Source organism: Mustela putorius, unplaced genomic scaffold, assembly GCF_011764305.1.
Source record: "Mustela putorius furo isolate JIRA1106 unplaced genomic scaffold, ASM1176430v1.1 tig00000242_pilon_pilon_pilon, whole genome shotgun sequence".
Taxonomy (NCBI): Eukaryota; Metazoa; Chordata; class Mammalia; order Carnivora; family Mustelidae; genus Mustela; species Mustela putorius.
The window spans coordinates 4114321-4141818 of NW_025421325.1; the positions used below are offsets into that span (position 1 = coordinate 4114321).

A 27498-nucleotide genomic window follows, 5' to 3' on the forward strand; every position below is an offset into this window, starting at 1 on the left:
CTTTTTAAGAACTGCAAGAATGTTTATCTTTCTGGGTTTTTTTTTTTAAGTTTTTATTTATTTATTTGACAGAGAGAGATCACAAGTAGGCAGAGAGGCAGGCAGAGAGAGAAGGGAAGCAGGCTTCCTGTTAAGCAGAGAGCCCGATGCGGGGCTCAATCCCAGGACCCTGAGATCATGACCTGAGCGAAGGCAGAGGCTTAACCCACTGAGCCACCCAGGCACCCCTCTGGTATTTTTTAATTGAAATATAATTGACATAAAACATTATATTAATTTTTAAGGGGTGCAACCTAATGATTTGATATATGTATATATTGTGAAATGATCACCATAACAAATCTAGTTAACATTCATCATCACACATAGTCCCAATTTTTTTCTTGTGATAAGAACTTTTAAAATCAAATTTCTTAGCAATTTTCAAATATACAGTCTTTCAATAAGAGAAAAATACTAACATGAATGTGCCTGTCCTCAGCATACTCTTTAGACAAGGTTATAAAATTAACCTGGGATATACAGAACTTATTGCTAGATACATTCTGGTGTAGAGAAGAAATATATTTGGTTACTCCTGCATAGTTCACTATTACTACAACAATAAAATCTTTTAAAACATTGAGATGAAGTGTAGTTATATATCTAGCATCCATTTATCCTAAAATTAATAATACCATTATATATTCATTGTACATATGTCATTTTTAATAACTTGCCTAGTTAGTTTCAGCAGTTCCTTCCATAACTATGGTAATATCATGAAGAGGTTATAACACTTTGATTCCTACAATCTCTTTATATTCAGTTTGCCTTAGGACATAACAGAGATTTTTGTTTAATTTTTGATTAAACACAAAAAGTACAGATATTAATGTAACTGACACCCACACTAAGATATATCAAATGTTATCATTTTTTCATATTCCCATCATTGCTATTTTTTAGAAATGTACTACTAGATACACTGGAAACCTCTGTCCCTTCTCTAATCCAACCCCCAGAAATTTCTTCAAGAGCCTCATCCTTTTCATCTGTGTTTTGTGTTCCTGAGACTGGAGATTGTATGTTTTTAATTTCCCAGAGACTATCCCTCCCATCTTCTCCAGGCATGGGAAAGGGTAGTCTCCTGGCTGCTCAAAATGTAAATGAGAAAATAGGATCTAACTGCTTCTTGGGTATTCTTTGAACCAATTACCTATTTTCAGCTCCTGCCTCACTCCCAGAAATAGTTAAAATTGCCAATTAAAATTTTCAGGGAGGGGCCTGGTGCCTATAATTCCTGAGCCTTTCAGGGACTTTGTGGGGCTAATTATTGCTTCTCATAAGCATGTCCTGCAGACATTTAGGTTTTCTAATGTAATTAGATCCCTGATTTTTATGTTAACCATTTGCCAACAGTTTTTTTCCGTTTCCAGCATCTCCTATCTTCTTTACCAATATTTATCCTTTTGGATTTTTACTATTATCTTATGGGATTTTAGTAAAAAGAAGACAAATTCATCAGTCAGAGGGTTTTCCCCCAGAAATATAAATTTTGAAAACACTTATTAATAAATATAATGGCTGAAACTGCCCACAATAGTACCCAGTTTCAAGAATCGTTTGTAAAGGACCAGTTTTGCCTGTAAAAAAAAGTTTAAGAGCAGACCTCCATAAGTTTTCTGCCATCAGAAAAAGAAAAAAAACTTATTTAGATAAGAAACTGGATCAAGTGTGATGGTATTATTTAGACATATGAAGACTCAGAGCTTCATTTCCAAATTAACTTAACTGGGAGGTTTTGTGATTATTTTTCTCCCTTAGATTTTGCTTTGCTACCTGACCTCGGAACAGAAACACGTTCTTTTCTTCTTAGTTCTATTTGTTATTTGGAAGTTCAGAATATTAGAATATGTTACAATGAGATGCTATAAAATAAGTAATAAAATGGTCATGAAACATTTTATTACAACTGTAAGAAGGTTCCTATTTGTGCTGAAAAATATTCATTCAACACGTATTTCTTCCATAAATCTTTGTTAGATACTCATAACGTGGTAGGCCTTGAGCTTAGAACTCAGCGTTGCAGTGTTTATAAGATTCAGTCCCTATATGTTTATGCCTATTTAATCCTACCATGGATTATGTCTTTAATACACATGATAGTCCTATAATAACTTTTAATTAACAACTTGAAGTAAGACAATAGTGGAACTTCCCACTCAATTTGGCAGGTGGCTGAGTTTTTAAATAGTTAACTGGATTTACCGTTTGAGGATAATCTATCATATGACTAAAAGTTAAATATACAGAGCAGAAGTTTATAATAAAGAAGAGCATTTCTTATGAAGGTCCCTTTTTCTACTTGGAATCACGTACTGTACTTTTAATTGATTAAGAATATGTTAAAAGGACAGGTGGTGGTTTTGAGCCACAAGGTCAGGGTGTAGAGGGATATGTGTAAATCCTATGTTTATTATATCTATAAATATAGTTCTTTCTACACTGAGTGCCTTTAATTTCTAAGAACCCAGTCCTCAGACCTAGGGTTGCTTCCCAGCCCACTGCTGGAATTCCTGATCGTGGCAGTCTGCTGAAACATGAGTTCAGTTACCAAATATAGTTGAGTGGAGTAAGAGGACAGATGCAAGTCTGAGGCCACAGTTGCCTCAAAGTGACCAAGGACCAAGCTGTCTTTAATGAATAGGCAAGACCAACCTCCACTCTCCCAGAAAAGAAGAAATGCTCATCTGAAACCCATCACCTTTTCAGAGCCTTCAGAGTAACCAAGGACTGAAAAAGGTTTGTAAGGTAGTTCTTAATATACTAACTAGGGCAACACTCTTTCAACTTTTTCTTAAAGCTGAAAATATAACAGTTTGCCTGAAATTGTAATACTATTTAGAAGATGCCTTGATTTTTTGTTTTGTTTGTTTGAAGAGAAAAACTAATGGGGATTTTGTAGTCTTTCCAAAAGCAGATAATATATAAGATTTACCTTTATTTTTACCTCTGCCATCAAGGAACTGAATTTTCTCTTATAATCTTAATCATGCTAAATTGGTACTATCAATTCAAAAAGGAATAAATGTACTTATGGAACAATATTTGTCAAGATTTTATATGTGTTATGTTTCATAGAAAATACGAACGCAGTTAATTTGAACCTCACCCATACTTAGGCTAAATACTGAGGGCTTAAAGTTAGGTACTTTAGTTTTTAGTAACATTTTAAGTTGTTAACTATACTTCCAACTTTACTAAAAATCCAAAAATTTTTTAAAATCTTTTTTGTGATCATAATAGATATTTTAAATTATAATACATATTTTAAATTATATCTATGCATGAAGGTTACATGCTTATTTATAAAATAGAGCTTACTAAGGGAAACTATAGTCAAATTTAAATATGACTATGATTTTATATCGTGTTTTAAGTTACACATGAAATTGTCTTGAATCCAGTATATGAGGTTAATACAGAATGATTGGAGGCTCATATTACTTTTTTTTTAACATTTGCTAAAAATATGAATCACCTTCTAATTTAAATAATGTGACCACATATCAAGTCCATTGCCTGATGATAACTATGCAAAATCTGCTTCAACATGTATGCATAGAAATTACATAATAAATATCCTTTCAAATATTTTTTTCTCAAAGATCTTGAAAGCTCACCTTGATTATTCAGATTTTAAATATCAGAGATTATTTGACAAATTAGTAACAATGGACAAGATGTAAGAGATTTAGTTAGCCAATAAATGCTCTCTAAATATGTGATTACATATTCCTAGAATACAAATTAGTCCTCTCACATTCTAGTGTGTAATATGGAGTAGGGTCTATATCTTAGGGGCCTTGTCTCAGTTCTGTTTGAGCTTCTCTGTTTTATTTCTAAAACTGAACATCGAAGGGGTCCTATAGCATCCTTCATAATAGAGTAAGTATCTAGATTATACTGGGCATTACAACCACTTTAATTTCTTTACTTCATTGAAAAAATTTTAGAGGGAAAACATTAGTCAAGTTTCAAAAAACATGATATATTCCTAAAGATACACCAACTGAAACATGTAAGGACAAGACAAAAGACTCCACTTCATTATTAATATGTGTGTGGAGGATATCAAAGGGTATTGTCATAACTGAGTTCCAGTCAGGAATTTCAGCTATCTGGAGTTAATGGCTATGCCCTAGCTAAATTCTAGCAAAAAAAGCAAATATTGAGCAAAGTAGCTCTGATTATAATTTGTAACTGTTACATTAGAGAATAGTGAAACAAATTTGGTAAATAATATTTGACCTGCATACTTTTGATATTAAAACTCATTTTTTAAATCCAACCTAAACCAGTTTGACTACACATAATATTCCTTTCCAAGATTTCCTTTCCACAAACTTTCTACAACTGTATATATTCATTCAGATTTTGTCCTTTTTTTCTTTCTTTCTTATTCTGAAACAATCAGTTGTTTTACTTTAGGACAAAATTATTTTTCCCTCTTAATAATCTGTATACAAAAAAAAATAATAATCTGTATACATCATACCTTTTCTCACTAAATACCCATCCTAGTTTGCTTGTATAGAGATGGTTGTCTTAATATTTCTAGTGGCTTTAATGACATATGCTAATTAGGATTCTTAACCCTCAGAATTCTTATTTCTAGTAAAAACTAATTAGTAAGCAATTGTGGACTGTCTATTATGCTAGCATTCTGTGGGTTGGCAAATTTATAAATAGATTTTATGATTTCTCAAAGTATATTCTTCCTCATAGTAAATTTTTCAGTGTGGCACAAAACATATTTACTAATAGACCCAAATATTTTTAGTTTCTCTGTAAAAGGAAGCCAAAAGTAGATAAGCCTATGTTCAGTTATTCATGTTTCAGTATTTTATTTTATTTGGAAATTATTTGATATTCAGTGCATATTCATTATTTAATTTATTTCAGTGTAATTTTAAGGTTTTAAGTTACCAAAAGGTTTTTAGAAACTATCTTTTTTAAATTTTTTAGAGGGGTGGGGAAAAGGACAGCAAGAGAGAATATTAAGCAGGCCCCGCACCCAGCTCTAGCTTAACGCACTGAGACAATCCTGAGATCATGACCTGAGCCAAAATCAAGAGCCAGATGCCTAACCGACTGAGCCACTCAGGCACCCCTTTCGAAATTATTCTTAGGTAGACACAGCATAAAGCAAAATTATTATTTAAACTTAAATAGACATACCATAAAGCATAATGACTGTTTAAAATTCATTTATAAACTTTTATCTTATGTCTAATTAATTTACTTGTTGTCAATTATGTTTAGATTATTCATGAAAATTTCATGAGTCATTAAGTAGGTAACCATCACGTTATCATTCTTGCTTTCAAATTATGTAACAGAGATAATATGAGATTATTTGACTTTTTTGTAATTCTAGGCTAAATAAAAGTTGTATGTCCCATTACATATAATGCTGATACTCCTAAAGACATTCCTATTTTAATTAAACCAACAAACTTAAACTAGCTTTTTTCTTTTTTTTTCTGAAGATTGTCCTCAATCATGAGAACTTGAAAAATATTGGGGTTAGTTTATTTGTATCTGAGAATATAGTTGATTTATAAAAACAGTTAATTTTCTTTAAGCCAGTTAAATAGAGCTCTTTACAAATTAATTTTGATGGGATGCCTGGGTGGCTCAGTGGGTTAAGCCTCTGCCTTAGGCTCTGGTCATGGTCTCAGGGTCCTGGGATCAGGCCACATCTGGCTTCCTGCTCAGCGGGGAGCCTGCTTTCCCCTCTCTCTCTGCCTGTCTCTCTGCCTACTTGTGATCTCTCTCTCTCTCTCTCTCTCTGTGTCAAATAAATAAATAAAATCTTTTTTAAAAATTTAATTTTGGCACTGCTATCTGGAGGTAAAAAATTTCATCTGCAACATACCTACAAGGACATGCATATACACAGAGATATATGCAAACAGCTCTTAATAGCTTTTGCATTAAAATTCTTAGCTATGAGGCAGGTACAATAATACAAAACTCACCGGTTTATAAAAGAACAATTTGGATCTAAATCGTGTTTCTAGAAGATAAAGTGAGTTAAAGTTACCTGCTCAGATGGCTGAAACCTTTTACTAATATTTGTGGAGAAAGCTCTTAAGATTTTTTATTTGATTCCTTTCCAGTTTCCCTTTTTTGTTTGTTTGTTTGTTTGTTCTCTTCTGATAAGAATTACCTCCCTGAATTTTGTGTTTCAAAGAGATGGCCTCAGTTTCTAGAGATCAGACAGAACATTTTCATCTCAAAGGTACAGAGAAAAAATACAAATTCCTCCAAGAAGGACTTTTGTTTCCTAAGTACAGAATTTTTATAATATCTACAAGGGTTTTGAGATGAATAGGGGAGGTTTAGAGATTGGTAAAAAGGGTAAGAGGGCTTTTTTCTGTTCTTGCAAAGACTGAATTTGTAAGACCAGTTGTACAAGTTGCCCTCAATTGGTAGTATAGCTGTTTTCAATTCCCCAAAGAGTCTGACTATATCAAGGCACTGATTCATCCATCCAATTTTATTGTCCTCAGTTTCCTTCTCTTTAATAGGGAATCTTTAAGATACAAATCAGAAGTTTCTCATGTTCTGGATTAAAAGCTGCTTGTCTTTGGAATGTTTTTCTTTCCCTCTGGGTACATAGTTTTATTTATCTTAGGAGAAAAGGCCTTTGAAAAAGTTCTTATCAGGCTCTAAATATCAGCTTTCAGTTTGGCCAACTTTTCACCATAAAACTACTTTAAAAATCCTTCCAAATATCTTGTTGGGTTTCAACTTGGACAAATAGTAAATATTTCTAGCAGTATTGAACAATTTTATGGACCCAAGAGGTGTCCTCAAAGAGGGTGCAAAAGATACGATAGATCCAAGATCCACAACCACTCCTAAAGATAGCCCAAGGAAAGTAAGACTTACCCAACAGTGTTGAGAGCTAGTTACTGTCAGTAAGGCCTCTGTTGCAAATTGAAGTACAGCCCAAATTTCTGTTGGACCATATTTTTGGTACCCCAAAACTGACAGTTGCCAAGCCAAATTCTCAGAACACAGGAAAAAACAAACAAAAACCAATAGTTGTCCCTGGGAGAGAAAGGGTCAATAACCAATGGGTCTGGATTTGGAAGTAAGAAACTCTGCCAGTCAGAGAGGAATTTTACCTTCCTCTCTGACTGGCACTATAGAGTACCAGGGAAGCTAATTCTGGTGATAACTTTCACCCTTCACCAGCTTCTGCCAGTTTTCCCAGAATCCTTTCTGTGAGCTCCAGAGTGAGTACACTTAAAGTGGAAATTGTAGCCCAGTATTTACCAGAATTTTGCAAGGTTTTCTATTGACTTTAGTTTTAGTTTCCCCTTGGTGGTTTAAGGGGTAACTAGTAGCAGTTGACTGGAAAATCTCTTAGAAACCATCAACCCTGGGAGGGGCCCATATGGAGGCCCTCTTGGGGGTATTTGGGTTGGTGTCAAGAACTTGTCAAAATTTTCAGGGGCAATCATTTTTCCAGTGTCCCAGTTAATTGCAAGTGAGACATCAATTTCTAGACCAGAGTTTTGATTACGGTAAGAATACAGCAGAAAAGGCCCAAAGTGTTTTGAGTTCCTAGCGTTGGGTCTATTGCACTTACAAGGCCAATAATTTGGACTTTTGTTTACACTCTTGTGGTCTCTTCAGAGTAGAAAAGTGGTTCAGATGGAGGATTAATAGACTGAGTACTCATATTAAGTAGGATAATTTTTCATCAGCCTTTTGCAATGAATCTTTCAATGAAACCATTTGGAATCTTGAACCATTTTGGAGACTTCTTCATGCCAATTACAATAGGTATCTTATTCTGTTTGTTGATTTTGGGGTCCTTGCTTTCAAGACACTTCTTACATGAATGATCTTGTCTAATTGGAATGTTCCCCATAATGGCCATTGTAATTCTAAGTTGTTTTAGTAAGAGTTTATCTTTTTTTTTTTTTAAGATATCTACAGTTTCCAAGACTATAGTTCTTAGACATTAAATAAGCAGGTGTGCCAAAATGTAGTGTGTTCAATTCTTTGAATCTTGATAATCCTATTTCTTTAGCTAAGTCTTGGTTCTCTGAAAGACAAATTAAAACCTAAGAGGTATATGCCACTGGGTTGGGAGTTTTGTGGTGTTTTCAAATTGCCTCATTTCACAAAATTTTCTTGAGGTTGGTAGGTGAATGAGTATCAATCTAACTCATTCCATGACCAATTTATCTTGGTCTGGGAGTCCTAGAATTAGGATCTAAGTGCCAGTAACAGCTTTTAAGTGCTCTACTCCTCCCCACCACTTTTGAGACTTTAGCTTATAAGGTTGTCATTAACAATAGATATATTATTCATTACACAAACTATCTTTATAATGGCAGATACCCTGATGGCTTTTACTTGTTCCTACTTAGATTTTGGTTTTGATGGTCTAAACAATCTAATTTCTTAACTTATTTTCCCAAGAACCCAAGTAATTTATGCCGTGGACTCACATTAGGCTTTGTGAGTCCCCTAATGACTGCCACCCATTGTAGACTCCCAATATAACTATCCCAGAACCTTTACAGGACTTCCAGAACCTTTCTGGGATTTGTTTGTTTGTTTACAAATGATTTTTCTGTGTTTATGTGTGCATGTTTGTGTGTATACTTTTTTTAAATAAACATTTTAAAAATAAAGTTTGGATCAGAGAGCTGAACACAAGGGACAACTGAACACTGTTAGAGTTCAAATCTGACAGTGACTTACCCACAGCCCTCAGTAACAATGAAAGGAACAGAGAATTCAAAGGGTTCACAAGGCATCTATGCAGCATCTTGTTGTCCTATAGGCCATTACCTACACTTTTAGTTTCCATCCTTGTCACAAAAACTGTTAAAAAATGATTAAACTAGATAATTTAGGTAATAAAACAAGTTTTCTTTAAACACTTCAGTAAGTGGACAGTTTCCTTTTGGAGAACTGCAAAATGGGGTAGAAAGCCAGAAAACTTTTATAGTATAAAAAATGAAGAACAAGGAAGAGAAAAATAGAAAATATCTTGGCAAGAGCCACTTAGTCATCCCTGTTTGAGTAAGAAAGAGTAAAGAAATACAAATAAAACCCAGAGTTGGTTTGGCATTTGGGGATTGACTGATCGTGTTTCTAGTTAAGCAGAACATTTACAATTCTCAAAAGTTATCTAAGTTTCAATATGCTAGTGAGGAACCCCAGGCAGGAGTGGCTCCAACTTGGGCCCAGAAAGTTATGTTAATAAAAGGAAGAAATTATCAATAATAACTTTGAAAGCAAATGGACTAAATGCTCCAATCAAAAGACACATGTGATTGAATAGATAAAAAAGCAAGACCCAATTATATATTATCTATAAGAGACACTTCTCAGACCTAAAGATTCATGCAGATTGAGAGTTAGGCCTGGAAAACATTTGTCATGCAAATGGAAGCTAAGAGAAAGCTAGGGTGACAACACTTATATTAGACAAAATAGACCTAAAAAAAAAAAAAAAACACATACACAAAAAGGGACATCACATCATCATAAAGAGAACATCCAACAAAAGATAGAACAATTGTAAATATTTATGCACCCAACATGGGAGCACCAAATATGTAAAGTAACTATTAACAAACATAAAGGAAGAAATTAATAGTAATACAATAATAGTTGGGAACTTTTACACCCCAGTTACATCAATGAATAAATCATCCAGATAGGAAATCAACAAAGACACAGCGGTTTTGAATGACACTTTGAAGCAGATGGATCTAACATATATATTCAGAATATTCCATCCAAAAATAGGAATACACATTCTTTTCAAGTACACATGGGAAATTCTCCAGAATAGATCACATACAGGCCACAAAACAAGTCTCAGCAAATTCAAAAAAGACTGCAGTTGTATCATGCATCTCTTCCAATCACAACACTATGAAACTAGAAAACAACTCCAAAAGAAAAAAATCTGGAAAGACCACAAATACACGAAGCTTATGTAACATGCTATTAAACAATGAATGGAGAATTGGTTAACCAAGAAACCAAAGAAGAAATCAAAAAAGTACATGAAGACAAATGAAAATGAAAACACAAAATCTTTGGGATGCAGCAAAAGTTGTTCTAGGAGGGAGCATTATAGCAATATAGGCCTACCTCAGAACCAAGAAAAATCTCAAATAAACAGCCTAATCATACACCTAAAGTTAGTAGAAAAAGAAGAGCAAACAAAACCCAAAGCCAGTAGAAAAGAAGGAAATAATAAAGATTGAAGCAGAAATAAATGAAATAGAAACTAAAAAACACTAAAACAAATCAATGAAACCAGGAGCTTTTCTTCAATAAAACTGATAAACCTTTAGTCAAATTCATCAAAAGAGAGACAGGGAAACAGAAAGAGGACACAAATAAATAAAATCAGAAGTGAAACAGGTGAAACAGAAACCAGCATCATAGAAATACAATCATAAGAGAATATTATGAAAAATTATATGCCAACAAATTGGACAACCTAGAAGGAATGGAGAAATTCCTAGAAATATTCTCCCAAAACTGAACTGGGAAGAAATAGAAAATTTGGACAGACCAATTACTAGCAATGAAATTGAATCGGTAATGAAAAAATTCCCAACAAACCAAAGTCCAGGACCAAATGGCTTCACAAGTGAATTCTACTAAAGACTTAAGAATAGTTAATATCAGGGCAACTGGGTAGCCCAATCAGTTAAGCATCTGACTCTTGATTTTGACTTGGGACATGATCTCAGGTCATGAGACTGACCCTTTGATATTGATGCTCAGCAGGGAGTCTGCTTGAGATTCTCTCTCCATCTTCTCCTGCTCCTACCCCTGCTCATGTGCTCTCTCTCTTTTTCTCTCTCTCTAAAAACAATAAATCTTAAAAAAAAAAAAAAAAGTATAGTAAATCCTATCCTTCTCAAACTATTTCAAAAAATGATAGAGGAAGGAAAGCTTCCAAATTCATTCCATAAGACCAGCATTATCCTAATACAAAAAGGATAAAAAGACACTACAAAAAAAAACAAACAACAAAAAATAAAATAAAATAAAACCTACCAGCCAATATTTCTAATGAACATAGATGCAAAAATCTTTAACAAAATATCAGCAAACCGCATTCAACAATACATTAAAAAAAAAATTATCACAGTCAAGTGGGATTTATTCCAGGGATGCAAGTGTGGTTTACTATTCACAAATCAATCAACATGATACATCACATAAGCAAGAGAAAGAACAAAAAACATATGTTTATCTCAATTGATGCAAAAGAAGTATTTTACAAAGTACAACATCCATTCATGATAAAAACCCTCAACAAAGTAAATGTAGAAGGAATATACCTCAACATAATGCAGGTCATATATAAAATCCCACAGTTAACATCATACTCAATGGCAGAAAACTGAGAAAATTGATAAGGAAGAAGTAAAATTTTCACTGTTTTCAGAGGTTCTAATACTATATATAGAAAACCCAAAAGATTGAACCAAAATACTACTAGAACAGATAAATGAATTCAGTAAGGTTATAGGATATAAAATCAATATATAGTAATTTGTTGCATTTCCATTCACTAATAATGAAATAGAAGGAAGACAAATTAAGAAAACAATTCCATTTACAATTGCACCAGAAATAATAAAATACTTAGGAATAAACCTAACCAAGGAAGTGAAAGACCTGTACTCTGAGAACTATAAAATGCTGATGGCAGAAATTGAAGATAACACAAATGGTGAAATATTCCAGGCTTGTGGTTTGGGAGTACAAATGTTAAAATATCCATTTTACTCAAAACAATGTACATATTTAATGCAATCCCTACCAAAATACCAATGGCAGTTTTCACAGAACTAGAACTCATAATCCTCAAATTTACATAGAAGCACAAGAGTCCTCAAAGAGTCAAAGCAATCTTGAAAAAGAAAAACAAAACTGGGGGTATCCCAATCTCAGATTTTAAGAGGTACTACAAAGCTGTAGTAATCAAAACAGTATGATCTGGCACAAAAATAGACACATAGATCAACAGAACAGAATAGAAAGCCCAAAAGTAACCCCACAATTATATGGTCAATTATTCTACATCAAAGGAGGCAGGAATATATAATGGGAGAAAGACAGTCTTTTCAACAAATAGTTTTCAGAAAACTGAACAACCGTATGCAAAACAGTGAAATGTGAGACATAAAATCATAAAATTCCTAGAAGAAAACATAGGCAATAATCTTTTTGATGTCAGCCATAGAAATATTTTTCTAGATATGTTATCTTTGGCAAGGGAACTGAAAGCAAAATTAAATTATTGGGACTATATCAAAATAAAAGACTTTTGTAAGTGAAGGAAACCATCAACAAAACAAAAAAGCAACCCACAAAATGGGAGAAGATGTTTGCAAATGATGTATTTGATAAGCGGTTAATATCAAAATGTATAAAGAACTTCTATAACTCAGTACCAAAAAACAGATTCAAAACAATTCAAAAATGATCAGAAGATATAAATGGACATTTGTCCAAAGAAGAACTACAGATAGCCAACAGACACCAGAAAAAATGCTCAACATCACTAATCGTCTGGGAAATGCAAATTAAAACCATAATATCACCTCATTCCTGTCAGAATGGCTAAAATCAAAAACACAGTAAGCAAGAAATGTTGGTGAGCATATGGAGAGAAGGGAGCCCTTATGCATTGTTTGTGGGAAAGCAAATTGGTGCACCCACTGTGGAAAACAGTACAGAGGGTTTCTCAAAGAATTACAAATAGAATTCCACTACTAGGTAGTTATCCAGAGAAAACAAGAAGCCTTTAGAAAGATCTATTCACCACTGTTTATTGTAGCATTATTTACAGTAGCCAAATTATGGAAGCAACCCAAGTGTCTATCCACAGATGAGTGGATAAAGAAAAGGTGGTATATATATACAATGAACTACTCAGCCCTAGAAAAGGAATGAAATCTTGCCATTTGCAACATTGCAACATGAAGGGATCTAGAGGATATAATGCTAAGTGAAATGATTTAGTCAGAGAAAGACAAATATCATATGATTTGACTCATGTGGAATTTAAGAAACAAAACAAACAAAAAAGACAAAGACCCAGACTCTTGTTGTTTTTATTGTTTCTTTGTTTGAGTTCTTTCTTTCTTTTTTTCTTTCTTCCTTCTTTTTTGTTTTTTTTTAATGAGTCTGGCTAGAGGTTTATCAGTTTTATCTGTTCAAAGAAACAGCTCCTTGTTTCATTGATCTGGTCTATTGTTTTGGTTTTTTGCTTTTTGTTGTTTTTTTTTTTTTTTAAGATTTATTTATTTGACAGACAGAAATCACAAGTAGACAGAGAGGCAGGCAGAGAGAGAGGAGGAAGCAGGCTCCCCACTGAGCAGAGAGCCCGATGCGGGACTCGATCCCAGGACGCCGGGATCATGACCTGAGCCGAAGGCAGCAGCTCAACCCAATGAGCCACCCAGGCACCCCGCTTTTTGTTTTTTTAAATTTGTTGTTTTGTTTGGTTTTTTTTTAGTTTCTATATCATTTATTTCTGCTCTAATCTTTATTTCCTTCTTTCTGCTGATTTCAAGTGGGTTTTTGTTTTGTTTTGTTTTGTTTTTCCTTTTCTAGCTCCTTTAGGGTAAGATGAGGTTATTTATTTGAGATTTTTTTGCTTCTTGGTTGTTAAACAGGTATTGTTATAAACTTTGCTCTTAGAACCACTCTTGCTGCATCCCAAAGATTTTGGACCAGTATGTTTTCATTTATCTCCATGTACTTTTTGATTTCTTCTTTGATTTCTTGTTTGGCTCATTCATTGTTTAGTAGCATGTTATATAACCTCCATGTATTTGTGGTCTTTCCAGACTCTGTGTGTGTGTGTGTGTGTGTGTGTGTGTGTGTGTGTAGTTGTTTTCTAGTTTCATAGCACTGTGATCATAAAAGATGCATGATATGACTTTGATCTTTTTTAATTTGTTGAGACTTGCTTTGTGGCCTAATATGTGATCTATTCGGGAAAATGTTCCATGTGCACTTGAAAAGAATGTGTGTTCTGCTGTTTTAGAATGGAATGTTCTCACTTTATCTGTTAAATCTATCTGTTCTAGTCTGTCATTCAGAGTCACTGTTTCCTTACTGGTTTTCTGTTTGGTGATCTGTCCATCAATGTAAGTGAGGGGTTAAAGTCCCCTACTATTTGTGTTACTATCAAATAGCCCCTTTATATTTGTTAGTAGTTTATGTATTCAGGTGTTCCCATGTTGGGTACTTGTGGGGTTGTCCTTTTTGCTATTATATAGTGTCCTTCTTTCCTTTTTTATAGTCTTTATTTTAGAGTCTGTTTTATCTGAGGTAATTGTTGCTTTTCTGGCTTTCTTTTGACATCCACTTGAATAATAAATATTTCTCCATCCCTTCACTTTCAATCTGCAGGTGTTTTCAGGTCTGAAATGAGTCTCTTGCAGGCAACATGTGAATGGACCTTGTTTTTTATCTATTATATCACCTTGTGTCTTTTGATTGGAACATTTGGTCCATTTATATTCAAAGTAATATTGATAGATATTTATTGCCATTTTCTTACTGGTTTTGTGGTTGTTTATACGTTTTTTCCAAAAAACCCAGACTCTTAACTACAGAGAACAAACAGATGGTTACCAGAGGGGAGGTGGGGGAGGGGTGTGTAAAATAAGTGATAGGGATTAAGAGTACAATTACTGTGATGAACACTGAGAAAGTAAAGAATTGTTGAATCACTATATTTTATACCTTAAACTAATGTGACACCATATGAACATATGAACATACAGAATTTAAAAATAAATAAATGAAAGTTTAATAAAAATTTTTTAAAAAAATGAAAGGCAGAAGTTTGGCCTAGGAATTGCCTGTGATTCCAAAACAACAAAATAAAACAGCTTTAAGTATTTTTAACTTTTGTTTTCATAGTGTAGATTTTATTTTGAAATATCTTTAGTTTTGAACCTTTGTACCAACAGTTTTTATACTTTTTTAGAAATTGTTTAATTATGAAAATAAACAGAAATTAAAATGCTTAATTTAAATTGTAAAATCACTCAATTTAACTGTTTTTTTTTTAATTTTTCAAAGAATATGGAATAAACAAAAAAAATTTTCTTAAATGTCCCACCCCTCAACCCTATTTCTGCCCAAGCCCTATCACAAGATAATCAACATTATCTGGTACATGTTCTTCCAAACTTTTCATGTATTTATTCCTAACTACATATCCATTTTTTAACTTTATTGAGGTATAATTGATACACAAAAAACTTCACCTGTTTAATGTAAACAACTTCATGAGTTTGGACATACACATGCACCTGTGAAACCACTACCACAATTAAGGTAACAGACATCTATCATCTCTAAAGTTTCATTATGCCTCTTTAATAGGGTCAGATATTAGCTGATTAATAATCTACTTTAACATAAAAATAAGACAGAGCTAAATGTTTATGTCAAATTTCAAGTTTAAGCACAAAAATTTCCTCCACTAGGCAGCTGCTCTCCAAATCCCTTTATGATGAACTATAAATTTTTTAATATTACATTTATGTTTTTATTTTTTTAATTATCATACAATGTATTACTTGTTTCAGGGGTAGAGGTCTGTGAGTCATCATTCTTACACAACACATAGTGTTCACCACAATACACCCTCCCCATTGTCCATCACCCAGTCACCCCATCCCCCCTTCCCCATCTCCTCCAGCAACCTTCAAGTTGTTTCCTAAGATTAAGAGTCTCTTATGATTTGTCTCACTCTCTGATTTCATCTTGTTTCATTTTTTCCTCTCTTCCCCTATGATCCTCTGCCTTGTTTCTAAGATTCTCTGTATCAGTAAGATCATATGATAATTGTCTTTCTCTGATTGACTTATTTTGCTTAGCATAATACCCTCTAGTTCCATCCATGTCATTGCAAATGGCAAGATTCCTTTTTTTGATGTCTGTGTAATATTCCATTGTTATCCATTCATCTGTTGATGGACATCTAGGTTCTTTCCATAGTTTGGCTATTGTGGACATTGCTGCTATAAACATTGGGGTGCAGGTGCCCTTTGGATCACTACATTTGTATCTTTGAAGTAGTACATATGCATTTTTAAATGCCTGTTGAAATGTTACTACACCCAGGTGTCAGGGTGACTCAGTCAGTTAAGCATCTGACTCTTTGATTTCAACTCAGGTCATGATCTCAGGGTCGTGAGATCTAGCCCATCTCCCCAGACCTACAGCACCACCACCACCACAACCCACCCACCCACCCACCGTGGCCCCAGTCAGGCCTCACGCTGAACATGGGACCTGCCTAAGATTCTGTCTCTTTCTCTCCTTCTGACCTTTCCCACCTCCCCTCTCCCCTGCCACACATTCTCTCTAAATAAATAAAGTACCTGGCTCATGTGGTATGAGATACTGTGTGACCCTTAGTGCCTGTCAGCCTTTTTCTAGCATCAAACAGTTTTTCTTTCAAAATCACGGTAGCTTCTCTATGTCTCTACAAGGAATTGCATAGACAGATTGCATACGTTCTCCCCTTATCTAAATTCTTAAAATAAAGAGCCATAATATCCCCAAGAGAAAAAGGAAACTTTTTGGTTAAATACAGGTTTTAACCCTAAAACTGCCATTTCCTGACAGTTCACCTTTAGCCAAATAATTGAATGTTTTTATGCTGAAGTTTTGGGTGCAGAAATAATAAAAATAAGAAGAAAAATAATGATAACCCCATCAATTATTCTGAGGATCAGATAGCTCATAGGGATCCTGCAGGGGGTGTCCCACAAAAATTTTTTGGCTGGCAAAAAAGAGGATTTTCCAGTTACCATAGATCTTGTTTTCACGTAATTATCCCCAGAAGTCAGCAACTCAAAAAACAAATGTTATTTATAATTTCTAAATTTGTCTCTCTTTTCTCTTTTCTATTATTTATACACTCATGTATGTTGTAAATCGTATATATTTATATTTATATTTAGGAACTCAACAATAAATATTTTCCCAAATACTAGGAAAGTAATTTCAAGACAATTTAATGATAAAATTGCTTGTGTTAAAATGTGTGATAGACAAATGAAATTTTAAAAGTTCAATGAAAACTCATATTTCATAGTAGATCTTGAGAGTCTGACAGAATTCAAACGATATTAACTCAGGGAAAAGCTGTAAACCATAAAATTACTCTTGGAAATAATCTATAAATTAAGTAGCATCAAATTCCTTAGAATGAATGAAATATGCCATGGGGGTTTAACAAAATAGGTGACCAAGGACATTTACAATAGAAAGCAGTATTTGCTTGGGAAAGTCAAGATGCTGATAAGCTGTCACTGAAGTTCAAGGTGGAAGGAAATCTGTAATGCCTCATAGTATTTGCTAACCTTCCTAAACCTTGCTTCACCAAATATTTCCTTAAGTTTAGCATAAATGTCATGCATAAATATCAGAGTTCGCCTGGAAGAATCTGCCTTCAGAGCACTGTGAGGATAACTGCAGCTGCCTGCATGGTAGAAATTGAAAGAACCTAAAGCACAGCAAGCCTGAGGGTATCCTCCTCCTGTGAGTGCCACCCTCCCACCAGCAGCATGCCTTCCATAACAGGTCTGAAAAACACCAATCTTAATATACAACATGCATCTTATTGTATTTACTGGTTTGTTTTATTTTGTTTTGTTTCATTTGTACCTTAACTTTCAAATATAATTTGAGACTGCATGCAATAAAAGAACAATGCAGTTGTCCAAAATCAATTAAAAGGTTTAAGACCAAACCAAGACCAAATTGAGAACCTGACATTATCTCAATTTCCTATTTTTGCCTTTTCTCCTTTAGTAGGTTAACTCCTTAGAGCAGAGGAGTCTTACAGCTATGTCTCCAACCTGTAGAAGAGGAGCCTAATGCAGTAGGCACTCAACAAAAAATATGCTGACTGAATAAGTAAAGAGAGAAAGAGAGCTAAAAAAAAAAGGGGGGGGGACTAAAAATGTCCATATTTCTATTATTCAAAATTTAACTCTGAGCTTGGTAACATCCATGCCAAAGAGCATCATCAAAAAAGGTTACAGAATTGTGATTGTCTAATAGTAGGAATGCTAAGAAAACAAAATAAATGTTTTTCTGATTCTGAATTTTTTCATGAGAATCTTTCTTGGCAGGTACTGAGAACCATAAGAATCGATATCTTTATAGATAAGGTTTTTATTAATGCAGTGTCAGACCCACTGTCTTGTATTAGTGAAACGAGCATGAAATGTGCATTTTATATTTTCCACACTAACAGCTATTAACATATAGCACTGATTACTTTATCAAGTTCTTACTAGAAAACAGAACCCAGGGGATGAGTACCTATTGGTAAGACAGATGAAACAGCAGGGGAAAGAGCAGAACAATGTTCCACTGAGGACAGTAGGTCCCAGAGAAATGCTGCAGTGAGTTCTGAATGGCTGAGAGCAAGCAGGGAATGAGACATTTGTGCCTCATGTCTTTGTTTGTATGGCTCTGTTTCCCATCAAATCCTAGTTAGGGTTCAATCCATGTTTGAAGTACCAGGCAGTTTCTCTCCATCATCTGCCATGGCCCAGACACTGTGCCAAGCATTAGCCATTCAAAGACTGTCAGTTACATCTCTTTCAAGAAGTTCACAGTCTAATGGATGAAGAGTTCTCTAACTCATATTAGTAATTCAGTAAGATGACTGTTATAGGAGAATGCTATGCAAAGTACCATGTTTGAAGAAAGAGAGAAGTACACTGACTGAGGAATCAGAAAGCACCAAAAGGAAGTGAAATTACATAGTATTTTTAAGGATAAACTGGAGTTGAAACAGAAAAACATAGAAACATAAAACATGCAGGACCAACAAAGAGCCATTTCTCCCATGGAGAAGAAGCTAGGCCTATACACATTTCAAAAAATTAGAAAATGGCTCTGGTTTATCAGAGTTTAAAGTCAAATTATTAATAACAGATGAAGAATGTACAAAAGGGAAAAAGATGAAAAGGAGAATTTCCAAGCAATTCAAATTTCTTCTGAGGATGGAGACAGGGGACAGAGAAAATTTAAAGATGTAGGAAAATACTTTACTCCTCAGAATTTCAAAAATCTTTCAATTCTACCTGCTAAATTGGAACTTGTTAATGTTTAACAACTTGATAATGTTTATCTCACTTCTTTATTCATTAGAGACAGTATAATTAGTTCTTTTCACTGTATTTCACTTTCTGTGACTATTATACCAGCATAGAATCACCAAAAGCACTGTTTGAAATAAAACATTAAATCTCATGGAAATAATGGAGGTGTTTGTAATTATATTTCTTTTGATTACAACATTTTAATTGCGGGCTGTTGACTGACATGAAAATCTCTGAAGCGTGATTTTCCCGTGAGTTGGGCCACCTGGAAACCTCCCTTGTTCGTCCACGTTGAATGAGCATTTTCCCTAGACTATGTGCATGTTCTAGCAGCAATAACTGGGTTGCAAATTAAACCCAAACCATATATGCTATAGAACTATTATTTTCTTTTTCACTGTATAAGCAGTTTTTAAGCTACACCTAATCCTCACAACTGGATCCTGTCAGATGGCGCCTCTTTAAAACCAAAATATAAGTTAATAAGCAGGTGATTTAATCTGCCTCCAGCAAACACTCCCTGTTTTAAAAAATGAACTAAAAAGTGTTTCATCATTCAGAAGTTTACTTTAAGCTTCCTCATAAAATTTTTTTATGAAGTTTTGAAATTTATCCTATTATGTTCACTTTGCACTAAGTATAGTTAAATTAATAGCAGAACTCTAATATTAGCAGAAATAGCAGAAAACTGATCCAAAATTTTATTAGCCTGATATATTGCTTAGGACTCTTGGTTGTGGAAACTATAATATATTGTAGTTAAGACTACGGTTAAGATAATAAGTTCTGAAGTGGTTGTCTGGATTTGAATCTTGGCTCTTCTATTCACATTTTCTGCCTCAGTTTCCTTCTTTGTAAACGGGGGCCTGTTGTGAGAATTTTAAATGAAGTCATCGACTGAATGGCACTTGACACAATGCCTGCCTCAGTGAGCAGTATGTTGTTAACCATCATCATTATCAGGATTACTATTAGTAGTGCTCATGCTAGATGAAGTTATTAGGTAGCTGATGTTCTACAGCTGTCAAACTTTTCCTGTAAAAGTCTGGATAAATATTTTAGGTTTTGTCAATCATAAAGTCTCTGTTGCAGCTACTAAACTCTCTCATTGTTCTTCAGAGACAGTCAAAGACTTTCACAGGGCCACACTCTAAGTGTAGTCGGGAATCAAAAGGCTCTGCCTCTGAAATGATCATCAGTCCAAACATTTCACTATCTCCATATGTCCTTCCAGATCTCTCATTCATTCATTTCCACTCTACCTCCCCTTTAATTTCAATGAGCCTTCAGTCCCTTAAGCTCTTTATAATCAAACTCCTACCCATGAATCCAAATCCAGCATAGATTTTAGAATCCTCCCCCCATCTTGCTGATATTCTCAACAACCTTGTCCATTTCCCTTCCATCTTACCTGTGTGTCAAAACCTAAAACATCTTATCTCCGCGTCTTCAACTGAATGGCTGAGCTCTGGTGAAGAGAAGTGTGCAGTCACACTGATTAATGATACTATAAATACATCACATTTAACTTCAACTAAGTTCTCACCTCTGCCCACAAATCTTTTTGTTCCTTTTTTTTTTTTTTTTAAGTGTTATTTGTTTATTTGAAAGAGAGAGCGAGAGAGAGCGTGCATGCCCAAGTTGGGGCAGAGGACATGACAGAGAGAGAGGGTGAAGCAGACTTCCACTGAGCAGGAAGCCCAATGCAGGGCTCTATTCCAGGCCCCTGAGATCATGATCTGAGCTGAAGGCAGGCGCCTAACCAACTAAGCTACCTAGGGGCCCTGCCCATAAACCCTTCTTGAAGAAATTTTTCCTTTCTTTACATCAGCTATTTCAAATTGTCTTCTGTCCTCAAAAACTTCCAAATCCTCAGAAATCTCAAGATAGGACCTCCCCTTTCTTTCAATAACAAATTTATGCAGATTCCCCTGACCCTTTCTTTCTCACACACACACACACACACACACACACACACAGAGGCACACACACTTTAATTATTTCTCTCCTTTGACAATGGGAGAACTGTTCCTTTCCAACCGGAAGTTGTTTGTACCATAGTAACTCATTTAATCTCACATCCTGGAAGACCCCGTCTTTTCATCTTCCTCACTTTTTTACATGGATCTTCTGCTTCTCCCTCTCTTCTGTCTAATTCCATTAGCACTGAAACACATTCCCGAGCCACACTGTTAACAAATAAACCCACCAGAAATTTATACTTTTGTCCACCAACTACCTCTGTCTCTCCTCCTTTCTATGAACTTCTCAAAATAGTCAATAACATGTGCAATCTATATTTTCTTTCCTTTCATAATTTCTCAGCATATCTTGAATCTGGCTTCAATCTTTGTCACATACACCAAAATTGCTATTGGTAATGGTGCTAAATGTTCCCAGTTGCTAAATCAAAACGATACTTCCTCCTTCATGAGACATTTCTTTGCCCAGCTTCTATAACACCCCAGTCTCCTGGTTTTCCCCCAAAACCTCTAGAGGATTGTTTCCTTTTTTTTCTCTCTCTCTTCCTTGATCTTATTCACCATCTTGTATTACATTGCCACCCATAGGTTAATAATTCCCAATCAAATTTTGTTCTCTTTACTCATGTACTCTGGACCAGTATCTCAAATTGCCTTCAGACATCAATACCAGAGTTCCCTGTTGTAGAAGGTGTAAATCAAAATTAAGATTTTTTTCTCAAAACTTGTCCCCCCACTTGTGGCATGTGAGTTAATGGCACCTTCCATCCCACTGTTTGAATAAGAAATCTATAATCCTCTCTCTGCATCATCTCTTCAATTACTCAAAGATTTCTGTCCTAGCTTCTATCTGTTGTCCACTGTTGTCCATCTCAATGTCACTCATTTAGGCTTCTGTCATGTTTTTTTAATCTACTATCAGTTGTGTTCCTTAGTGGCAAGTGACAGAAATATTCTTTGGTCAACTTGAGTGCAAAGTGAATTATTGGTAGGAGTCGGCAATTCACAGAATGAGACCCAGAGTGTATGCTGGAGGCAAGACCAAAAGGCCAAAAAAAGGCTCATGTGTGACTACCACCATGACAGCTCAATAGCCCATGGCACAGCTTCCACCTCCCACCTCTGCACAGCCACCGCTGCTGCCCCCATACCCCATGCTGCTACATCTTTGCTATGACCAGAAACAAAAATGCTTTCTCCATGGAACCTGCCTCAAAGGCCAAAGATGGATGCATTATAACTGCCATGTGCCAAGACTTGTGCCCAGGCTCCAAGGAGCTAGGAAAGCAAATATTTGGAGATTCCACATTCCAATATAATAAGTAAATTTAGTTTCTCACTGAGGCACATAAGATGAGGAATTATCCAGAACTAATAAGGAGGCTCAGATGATGGGGATCCAAAGATAAAATAATGATAAATATACACCACCCCAAGAATAGAACACAAGCCTTCTCACCGACTTTCTTCTTTCATCTTGCCTTCCTCTTCCTCTGACTCAGCTCCTGAGCTAGGTTACAATCAGTTATCTTTCTAAAATGCGACTCTGGAGCACCTGGGTGGCTCAGTTGGCTAAGTATCTACCTTTGGCTCAGGTCATGATCTCAGGGTCCTGGGATCAAGACCCAAGTCCCCAGCTCAGCAGGGAGTCTCTTTGTCCCTCTCCCTCTGCCCTCCCCCTGCTCATGCTCACTCTCTCACTCTCTTACTCTCTCTCTCTCTCTCTCAAATAAATAAATAAAAACTTTTTTAAATAGCAAAAAAATAAAACAACTCTGGTGATGTTTCTCACATACTTAACAGTCTTCTTTGTCCTCTAGCTGCACCTAAGATAAAATTCAAGTTCTTCACATGGTTCCAGACCCTCTGACACCACTCCTGCTTTCTAACTTTTTCTCTGGTGATTTTCCCCATTTCCAGATACATTTCTGTTTCACTAAACCTCTCTAAGTCACCTGAGTCTGCCAGTACTCTCCCTAGGATCCAAAACTTTCTCTGTGCTTCTGCCAGTGTCCTCTTTACCTGCCTAACTCTTCTTCCTCCCTCACATACCATCCTATAGGCTTCAACTTCCATCAAATTTTTTCTTGATCCAAACCCTGTTATCCCTTCCAGGTGCTAACCTAGCACTTTGTTTCCTTACCATAGCACTTAACATACTAAATTATATATATATGCTCATTACTTATTTATATCACCCATAGACTAAATTCCATGAAGGCAGAAACCCATCTTTTTCAAAACTATACTTCCCAGGAGCCTGGGTGGCTCAGTCAGTTAAGTGGCTGCCTTTGGCTCAGAACATGATCCCAGGGTCCTGGAATCAAGCCCCATGTCAGGCTCCCTGCTCACTGGGGAGTCTGCTTCTCCCTCTGCTCCTCCCCACCTCCCCCAACTTGTGTGTTCTCTCTTGCTTGCTCCCTCTTTCTCTCTTGAAAAAATAAATACAATCTCTTAAAAAAAAAAAAAAAGTGTATTTCTCCATTTCCTTCTCACACTAAGTTCAATGCAAAAAATTAATTTCTCTAAGACCAAAAACAAACAGACCAATAGCCTCTCTTCCAAAGAAAAATATATGTTGTAAGGAATGGAAATATGGTCTGTTTTACCTTCAGTATATAAACATACTTTTGGCCCAAGCCTCTCTCTCTTCTAATTTTCATGTCTTCTGAATTAATGCTGCCTGGTGATTTATATCCTCACACATTTTAAGAGTTGACCTTGACCTTGACTTCTAAACCATCTATCATGTTTCCTGACTGAAGGGTCAAATGTAATTAAGGGCTCTGTTCTGGGTGAAACCATCTGCCTTCTCAGGACAAACTATGAAAGACTTTGAAATAAGCAATAGAGAACTGATGCTTTTCCAATGGAATACTGGATGGGGTCTGGTAGACCTTCCAGGGTCATCTGATTCTAATGTGGTCTATGCCTTTTACTGTCTTTTATTAGGCAATTTTATTACCTTTGTAAATTGTAGAAATCAAATAACAATGCAAATTATACTTGAGCACAGATACACAAATACATTTTTTCCAGTAGAAATACTGTTAGTTTGTACTCTGTAGAAATGACTCCAAACATTACATTTTATTTCAAATTTATTAGTAAATTTATTTACTAGTTTCAAATTTATTAGTAAATTCGTTTTAGCATTCTTGATTGCGTATATACTCACATAATTATATATGTACATATATATTATACTTACATATATATTCATTTACTTTAGAATTTGCTTTGAAATAGTTGTACATCTTATCAGTTTCCTCATTAAGTAGTTAAATAAAATCTTGCATGAATGCTTATTTTGACACTTGCTATATTTGCCATGACTTTGCCCTTTTTTTTCTTCTTTTGTTGTGGCCAGAAACAAGCTCCCAACTTTTGACTACCAGTCCACAGATTTGGCTTCCCACTGAGAACCATAAGTACTCGAATACTAGTATGTGGTCTCTCCTTTCACCTTCATAAACTTCCAAGCTCCCACCCACATTTCTGGATTTTGAGTTTCAGTAAGCTTTGATCTTGAGGGAAAATGGCACATGAGAAGTGCAGAATGTCCTACTGTACTCTTAGTGCCTAATGCAGATATTTTCTTTTTAGATTATTCTGCGCTGGTTAGTAAAATACTTAATATTCACTCACAGGGAAAATAATAAATTAAAATGAGATAACAAACACAAGTATACTTGATGTTTCTTCCAACTTGAAGAATAGAGAAAAATGATTTTTCCATTTGTTCACTTTAATGTTTCTCCCAAACTGTAAATTAATAATACCATGACAACACACACGTATACACACACACCCATTACTACTAATGGCAACTCTCTCTACATTGTCTTTCAGAACACAAGAAGTAAATTGGTTTCCAGTGCCTCTGGCCTTTCTGTTGAGAGCAAACAAAGAGTATATGAAGATTATTGAACTATGTCAGAGACTTCCTCCCATGACTCGTTCTATGATTCCCTATCAGACATGCAGGAAGAAAGCAAGAATGCTGACTTCTTCCCTGAGTTATCTGCTTTTCTCAGCCAGGAAGAGATAAACAAGAGTCTTGACCTAGCCCGGAGAGCAATAGCCAGCTCTGAAACGGAAGATTGTGACTCAGAAAAGGAGATCTCACAGATTTTCAATACCTCTCCTATAAGTGTCTGTGAAAATCCTTCCCATAAGGAGACCAAATTTGGTGAGCCATCCTCCTTAGGAAGACCTCGTGATAACAGGCCAACACCTGTCCAACCTCTTCCAGAACAAACTGACCGTATCTCTTCACCTGCTTCAAAGAGGAAACCCGCCAAATCACCCCTGCTTGCCAGCCCCAGCTACATCCGGAGCCTCCAAAAAGCTGAAAAACGTGGTGCAAAAACTCCCAACACAAGTGTGAAGCCCAAACCAGCGTATCAAGGTAAGACTGGCCCACAGAGCCAGCTATGCGACAAGGCAGCTAATCTCATTGAGGAGCTGACATCCATATTTAAAGAAGCTGCAAAACCAAGAAATAGAAACCCGAATGGGGAGTCCTCGTCACCAGACAGTGGCTACTTGTCTCCTAAAAATCAGCGGTCAGCCCTGATGAGTGCCTCAGCCAGCCAGAGCCCCACTGGAGACCAACAGGAGACGGAAGCAGAGGTCAAGTTACCCGAAGCCCAGCATTGCTACCAGGCAGACCAGCACAAGGCAGTGCCATGCAGTAACATCTCTCACCCACAGCCCCAGAACGCATTCCACTTCCCCTCAGCTCCACGGTTCATCCAGAAGCTTCGGAGCCAAGAAGTGGCAGAAGGAAGCAGAGTTTACTTGGAGTGTAGAGTCACTGGAAACCCAACTCCTCGAGTCAGGTAAGAACTTTTTGTTATGAATAGCAAATGATTTGTGTTGACTTTTGGTTTTACTCTAATGTGGGATGAGAAGAGATTTCCTGTAGAGTTAGCCCTCTAGTGCCTGAAGTGGTGTTTTCAAATACCTGCAAGACAAAAGCATCCCAGAATTGCAAATACTAGTTGTGCTAGTTATCAAGGGTGGGATGCATTTGTTACCATGAACCATGTGCCCCTAAGGGGAAGGCAAAGGACCAGACAGGGATAGAGGAACACAAATGGGTTATTAAATAGGACTCTGGAATTAATAGCATCCAAGGAAACTTAAAATGTGCAACTGATTCATTAAAACACTGTGAAAATGTGTGCATCATTTGAATATGAGGTGCTGAAGGTGGTTGAAAGTGTGGTTAAAACTGGACATTGTTTGGCAGTATGGAGATGAAAGGCACGGGTGCACAGAGGCCAACCACAAGATTAACCCCCAAATACATACTCTGATCTAAGGACTGAGCTAAGTGGCCACATAGTCACTGAAAAAAGCACACCACACACCTTCAATGTGGTGCAACCAAGGAAACACATAAAGGTAAACCAAACTGAAACAATAAAGATAAAACAAACTGAAACAATACAGGTCTATTGCTTATACAAAGGCTCTGGACACTACAGCATGGGTATACCAAAAATAAAAAATTAATAATAATAATTATTATTATTACATTTACAACAATTACATGAGCACGAGGTTAGTTGGAGTCAATGTACATATTACACAACCATGACCATTTTTATAGCTGGAGTTCTCCCTCCTTAACTGCAGATTTCATACTTTCTGTGCAAAAAGGTTAAGAAAAGTGACCTGGGAGTCAGACTGCAGGGTTTCCAATCATGGCTCCACCTTTTACCAGTTGTGTCACCAAGTCAAGTTTCTTTGTGACTTAGTTTCTTCATCTGTCTAATGGGAATTAAAATAATGCTTACCTCATTCAATTTTATGATGATTAAGATAATGTGTGAAAAAATTAAACAGTGTCTTGCAGCTCGTGACTACAGCATTAGTATTACCTATAACTTTTATTATTTCTCATTTCTTAATTTTATATGCTAAAATGAAAATAACATTGCAGGCTGGATTATGCTATAAAAATAAGCCATACATTTATTTATTTTTAAAGTTTTGCTTTCATTAATGAAGGATGTTTTACTTGGGTTAAATAAATATTAAAAAGTAAATTCAAAATGACATACCAGATAAAGGGCTAGTATCCAAATTCTATAAAGAACTTATCAAACTCAACACCCAAAGAACAAATAATCCAATCAAGAAATGGGCAGAGGACATGAACGTACATTTCTGAAAAGACATCCAAATGGCCAACAGACACCTGAAAAAGAGTTCAGCATCACTCAGCATCAGGAAAATACAAATTAAAACCACAATGAGATACCATCTCACACCAGTCAGAATGGCTAAAATTAACA

General features: G+C 35.6%; 1 protein-coding gene across 5 annotated transcripts in view; it reads left to right on the forward strand.

Annotated features, from left to right (window-relative positions):
* Positions 1-2645: 2645 nt before the first annotated feature.
* The window catches only part of PALLD (palladin, cytoskeletal associated protein), a 417425-nt gene continuing 392572 nt past the window's right edge, over positions 2646-27498 (forward strand). For 4 of the 5 annotated variants that reach the window (XM_045078294.1, XM_045078296.1, XM_045078295.1 and 1 more), the window contains exons 1-2: positions 2647-2784; positions 25043-26034. In XM_045078294.1, the coding sequence (XP_044934229.1) occupies positions 25124-26034 (911 nt within the window). In that variant the 5' untranslated portion in view covers positions 2647-2784; positions 25043-25123. Of the gene's footprint in view, positions 2785-25042; positions 26035-27498 lie in introns of all 5 variants that reach the window. The other variant, XM_045078298.1, reaches the window with a different exon arrangement.